The sequence below is a fragment of the Saccostrea cucullata genome, unplaced genomic scaffold (assembly GCF_032062105.1).
Source record: "Saccostrea cucullata isolate Sc308-1 unplaced genomic scaffold, CSIRO_AGI_Scuc_v1 ctg19604, whole genome shotgun sequence".
NCBI classification, from domain to species: Eukaryota; Metazoa; Mollusca; class Bivalvia; order Ostreida; family Ostreidae; genus Saccostrea; species Saccostrea cuccullata.
In genome coordinates, this window is record NW_026937625.1 from 420 (window position 1) to 7,245 (window position 6,826).

A 6,826-nucleotide genomic window follows, 5' to 3' on the forward strand; every position below is an offset into this window, starting at 1 on the left:
ACCTGTAATAAATGCTTCCAGCCATTCAAGGTAGTAATAAGCATTTCAGCTGCTAATCAGTAAAATAGTAGTATATATATTGTACACATTTGAAATATAGATTAAGAACTATAGCATATCATATAGTATTTTAGTTTATGTCATAGGTATTTAACGATCAATCCCTCTATATTTATAAACTCCTATATCATTTTCGATCCAGAACTTTAAATGCACACAACCTTTAAGAAGGCTCTTTAATCAACGATCAAGATTTTTCTTCTAATGTAAACTTGATATATAAAAGTTTTAATTTCTTTTTACAGTATTTAAGAGCGATCACTTGAAGAGTGGTTAGTATAATGGGGGCAAGTAATTTTGTAGGATACCATCAGGGCAGTAAGCGAGGCCCCAGGGGACTGACCTGGTTCTTCTGGTTCGTTTTGATAGTTTTTGGATTTTTTCTAACGGGATTCTTTTCAGATTCCTGGTTGGAATCGTCTATTTCATCTGAATACGACCACAGGACACAGGGGCTGTGGCGTTTCTGTTATTATTCTCTAGGAGAGTCCTGTTGTGGATATATCAACGAAGTAATGTACATAGAACGTAAGTGTTAAATGGTTTTGGACAGAAATATACATTTTAAAATCATTGGAGTGTTTGAAACTGAACTTTAGCAAGGATGTAAAGTATGAAACATATTCTGAAATGTTAAAATTAAAAGTAGAATGATTTTTATTCACTTTAGCATTCCTCCAAGCTACTAGGGCCTTCTTTGCAATTAGCCTGCTCCCGCAGTTTATATGCCTGATAGCGGTCTGTAAAGGAATAACTACCAGGTGGTATTCTGAGTACAAAAATATGGGAGGATATGCTGCCGGAATAGCAGGTATAGTTGAAAATAAAAAAGAGTAGTATTTTGTTAAAAAATTTCATCACATGAAAATGTACAAGGTGGGGGACATTAATTTGTGCTAATTTTCTTTTATATACTTGTGGTATTTCTTATAGTTATTCACTCAGAAAACCTTTGAATTAAAGGATATTTTCACCTTAAGTTAATGGTGAATACCGTATTCATTTTTGAGAATAAAATTCAATGTCTAGGCTATTTATCCGTGGATATAATAAAACATGCCATTAAAATATGCAAATTATATTTTCCTAAAAGAAATCCAATGGAGTACAGTTATGGATACATGTATATGTAGCCAAAATCGATGTGATTACAATCTAAGAAATATACATGTTTACAATTGAAAGTCATCGCAGTACCTTGATCGAGTAACACATAATGAGTTATTCTTGTCCTCGGAACAAAGTATGCTTATGCTGTTGTTTCTTCCGCCTGACTGACAACTGTACATTGGATGTTTACGATTTGAAAAAAAAACCGATTTGAGTGTTTCTTAAATCAAGAATGGGCATGCATAGAGAATATATAATTCAAGGAAAATGCACAAGTCTATACAAAAATTTTAAAAAATCTTTGAAAAGGCGAAAATAAAAAAAAAACTTTAAAAGTGTGTTACCAGGTAGATTCGAACCCCGACCTTAAAAAGAAGTATCCACGGTGTATTAGTCAGCGCATTTATCAACTGAGCTAGTCTGACTATAAGAATTTATTGTAGAAATCTGAAGCAGATTATCAAAATGAGGTTTCCTTATTTTTTGTACGTTTTTTTTTTTTTGTGAATTTCAAGCCTAGGGCAGGGGGACCCCTAAAATATTTCTATCTTGAATTATTCTTTACATCTCAACCTGTCTAAATACCACTGTATTATTTAGGGACAGGACTGCCCTGAAGGACTTTGAGCAAAAAGTCAACGCTTTAATGGACAAAATAGTGTTTTGGCGTACTTTGAAGGTTCATTGCTAAGTTGTAAATTAAAAAGTTTAGGTATAAAATACAAAATTGAAAAATTTTAAACATATATACGCTAGAAAACAACAAATAAAGATTAATTTTCAATTGTCGACTATTCCGGGAAATTGTTCTCTCCAATCGGTCAATTCTATTGTCAAAGTGAATACATCCTTTTTGTTCAACCGATATTGTCCAATTCTCATTAATAGAAAAAGTCAACGCTTTAATGGACAAAATAGTGTTTCGGCCTACTTTGGAGGTTCATTGTTAAGTTGTAAATTATAAATTTTAGGTATAAAATACAAAATTGAAAAATTTTAAACATATATACGTTAGAAAACAACAAATAAAGATTAATTTTCAAATGTCAACTTTTCCGGGAAATTGTTCTCTCCAATCGATCAATTCTATTGTCAAAGTGAATACATCCTTTTTGTTCAACCGATATTGTCCAATTCTCATTAATAGAATATGTAAGCCAAAAATTAAATAATTAAAACTCATTGATAATTAATGGCTAAGTTTTTTATTGTCAATTTTTTTTTCTATGGGAATATAAAGATGTAAACATTACTCACTTGAGCTCTATATTTGATGTGCTGCTTGTAAAGACATTTGGAGCAAATTAGTTTGTAATCTAAAGCAGGCAATCCTTACACTTGCATTGTTACCGTTTTGGAAGAGACTTTGAAGATTACCATTTATTTGAACATTTAACTTATTTTTTTAATTTCTAACCTAAAGACAATTTTACGTCTTTTAGACAGTATATGATCGTAAAAATCTCAATTTGAGGTAAAAATCCCAATTTATGTAACATTGTGATGGCAACGGAACAGTACTATGACATTTTTTAAAAATAACCTTTAGTTATAAAACAGTCTCTATAGAAAAGTTTATGCTAAGTATTTTTTTTATATTTTAGTTCAAGCATCCAACAAACCTATTTTGTCTGCATATAAGCCGAAGAAACACTGGAAGAAAAATTGTGTCATCTTTGCATGCTTTCAATGATTTTAACATTAACTACTATATTCAAAAATTGAATTCTATAAAAGTACATTTAAAGCAGTTGTATAAAAGCTTAGATAGTTACCCCCTTTACTGAAGATAAATTATGAGCAATGATCCCCAAAATGAATAGCCCAATTTGAAAGTCAAAATAAATGTTATTAGTATTGATTTTTTTTAATTTAATGACTGATGCATATACAACCTGTGTATGTCTATGTATTAGTTGAATTGTAAGTTATAATGTTAGGATTAAATCTTATTCAAACAGATGAGTATTTATTATAACATATTACCATTTTGTTTGCGATCTTACCTTCATCTCTGTAAGTAATATTGATCCATTTTAAGCTATATGGTGTACCAAGATCGACTTGGAACCATGCCTTATTGTGTCCAGGAGCAGTATGTGCACAGTTTTCCTCGGTCGATTTATAGTTCCCATCATTTGCATACGAGGCATTTCGGTAAATATGTTTGGCATTCTTAAAGTAATTGTATGTTGAACTTTGCGAAACTGAGGTATCGGGCTGCTTACTCAAATTATCTGCAAAATAAAATATAGCGGAATCGTTTCCTAGATATTACTTAAACCATGAAAGTTATTTCAAATAACTGAAAAGCATTTTCTTATAACACTGTAGAAACGGTTATGATATTCACTATGATGGTAGCAATCAGCCTCTTTTCTTCTTAGTGCCGTTTAGATTTATAACATGTTTGTCAAATTCTACTAATATTCAAAATCAAATTAAATAATATTCGTTATTTTATGGAGTTTCCAAATAAATTGATTTTTTTATATTGATTTATCTTTAAAGATAAGTTTTAGACATTAAGGGATATATATTCCCTTTAAACTCACGAATCATGATAATATAGTGTTTTAAAAATTGCTCGTTGAGCTCACAATACCAAGCATTTGTCTACTTTATATGCAAGAGTACTTTTATGGACAGAGGAATTTAATTCATGTATTTGAATTCTGCCAATCTTATGATTTATCAACGCCTCTAAAAGATTGTGGAAGACGAAACCAACAATATATATTCCTAATTCTCCTTATCTCAAGATTCTTTAAGTATATATTGTATAGATAGCAGAGTCTGGCACATCTGTTTCATACTTAAATATATTTTACTTGAAACATATGATAATTGTAATCTAACAATCAAGCTCTATGATAACTGTAATGACTAACTTTTCTATCGTCAACTTCCCCAACTTATGCAGGAATATACCTTTACCTCCTGCATATGGCGTTTAAATATCTCAGTTGATTAGATATGCAAAAGTATGATCTACGTAACAATGAAGAATTTTTAAATCGAGGTAACTTACTGACAAATAAGTTAATGAAACAAGAATATCAGCAGTGTTGTTTAAAGTCATCACTTCGTCAGTTCTCTAATAGATACAATGACAAAACAAATACAATTTAAAATTTAAATTTTACATACACAAAAGCCAAAATTTAAGCATTGAAATATACAATTTGCCTATATGAAAATTACATACCATAATGATGGTGTCAAGTTTAGAGGAATGCAAAACCTCCGTAATTCTATTTATTTATCGTAATTTCTTTCATATTGAAAGAAAAAAGATATGAATCAAAGATATGATTTTTATCTGATTGCTTAAAAAAGTATTTATGAACGCTTTTCAATATAGGTCTTTAAAAAGCTTTAAAACTTTAAAATATTGAATGATTCAGTTTACGACAGAAAATTTAAAATGACAATCTCAAATTCCTAGCATAGAGCAACAGTGTCTCTTTATATCGTTATTATTAAATTTCTCCTATAACGAAAGCAGATAGAGATTTTTCGTTGCAGCAGAAACACATTTGCAGGTATTTTTTTGATTGTTTATTTTACACTAAAAAGCAAGAAATGCAAAATTATAATATTTTTGTGATATCTTTTCCAGTGCTTTAAAAATATTTTTACAAGCAGATTTGTATTATAAAAAGAAGATATTTTGCATGTATTCTCTGTAAACAAAATGCTGAAAATATATATGATTTAATATACGGTATTTACAATGTCCATTTTTGTTTTGTCTGCATTCCATATAAATTTCATTATCACTTCATAGATTACGAAAGCTTAATTTTTTGTGTTGAGAGGGATGTTTGATTCCACGTATTTACAAAGTATCTTGCCATATTCGTTATGTGGTACATGTTTTTAAAAGATCTCAATACAATGAATGTACTTTTTGTCTAATGTCCCTTCCAGAAGTTTTCACTCATACAGAGGCGCCATAAATTGCTGGTTGAGGATTGATAGTTAAGACCAGAACTACTTACTAAGAACCTTTAATTAACTGTAATTTTTTTCGTACCAGCACCGACTCCTATAGTAAAACGAGACCTTGGTTTCCATAAAATGATATTACTTTTTGTTTGAAAGATGTTTGTGAAAAACTGGACATTTAATTCAGATTAAACCAACAGAATACAGGTAATGTAACCCGTTGAAAAATGCTAACAAAAAATGAAAAAACCATTGATAATTAATTCATGTTACTGCCTGTTGAACTTTGGTGATTGTAAAATATTCTCTCCATATTTCACATTGTCAAGTTTAATATAAATGTATTATTATCAAAATGAATTTTAAGCATGAAAAAGAAATCATTTAAAAATATGAAATGCATATAAATAGATAAATCTTATATTTTGACATAAAGAATTCAATTAATATACATATCAATGAAATTTCAAGGTAACGAACAGTATTTAAGCTCATACGTCCATCCAAGCAATACAAATATTCTTTCACTGATAAGCAATTAACAGTGTTGTTAGAAACTGAATTTCTCAATTTGAAAAATCATCTCTCCCACAGATTTAAAGTACATTATCTATAAGAAGCAGTCAATTATCTTCAATAACTCTTTATCATACCATAACAAATTTCTTTTGTTGAAGAAAAGCAATTTAAATTTTTATCAAATTTCAAAGAGCGAATTTGTTCCTGAAAATTATTCTAAGTCATTCCATTGCCTTCAGAGTAAGGGTTTAATTAAGTTTCCTTAAAATCAAACTTAATATTCAGTGTCGTATTCGGTAAATGTAGATGATTGTGCATATGCCTACATGTATTAGCCAAACTTAATTTAAAAACAAGGTCCTAACATTTGATAGTGAACAAATCAGCCAAATACGACAAATTGATTGGTTTCATCGCTAAAAAGGTCATTATTGTAACAACACTGTCTTTGTTTGTAAGGCTCATTATATAAAATGTGTGTTTAAGATGAACTTGAATTTAATTCTTAAAGTGGTAATCCTACTCATACTAATATCTCCTTTTCTAAGGAGAAATTTTTTCAAAATCATATGTCAGTTTTGAATAATTTTGTATTCTAATCAACCAAAAAAAAATTGTATTACCATACGACTTTCAACTTGATATAAAACCATTCCTCACGATAAGTTAAAGTCCATGTTTTTTTTAAAATCATCGATAACTGCTTTTTCAAAAAACCATCTTTACTGTTTAACTTTATTTATTTAAAGCCAAATCTTTATTTATTCTTGAAATGAGCTATCATATTGTATACACATCAATGACGTAATTATACAAGTGAAATATCCCGAAAGGTGTATGTAACGGACCTGAGCTGCTTGGATCTCACGCACAAGTACTTTAGATGCCTACACGGGAATAACCCATGTAGTACTCTGATGATTAACGAGAATAACCCGCAAATAAAGACCTATAATATATAACACAAGAATTACCTGTGTTGGACTCGTAAATAACTACGGGGAAGTTAAATGATAAGCCTTATTTAAAGTTTACAAATTTATTCAATAAATAAAAGTCACAATATGTATTAATTAATATTCAATTACAATAGAATTCAATGGAAGTCGGGAATCACCCAAATTCACAATGAATTACTACACTAACACAACCTTCGTATTACGTTAATACGATAAAGGGGGGGGGG

The 6,826-nt window shown here is 29.7% G+C and overlaps 1 protein-coding gene across 1 annotated transcript; it reads left to right on the plus strand.

The window, feature by feature from the left end:
• Nucleotides 1-312: 312 nt before the first annotated feature.
• On the plus strand, nt 313-871 carry LOC134248512 (uncharacterized; the record flags this gene model as incomplete). The annotated part of the gene is made up of 2 exons (XM_062730907.1): nt 313-588; nt 731-871. Coding segments are annotated over exons 1-2 (388 nt in total), but the record flags the coding sequence as incomplete, so codon positions are not given.
• Nucleotides 872-6,826: the final 5,955 nt, after the last annotated feature.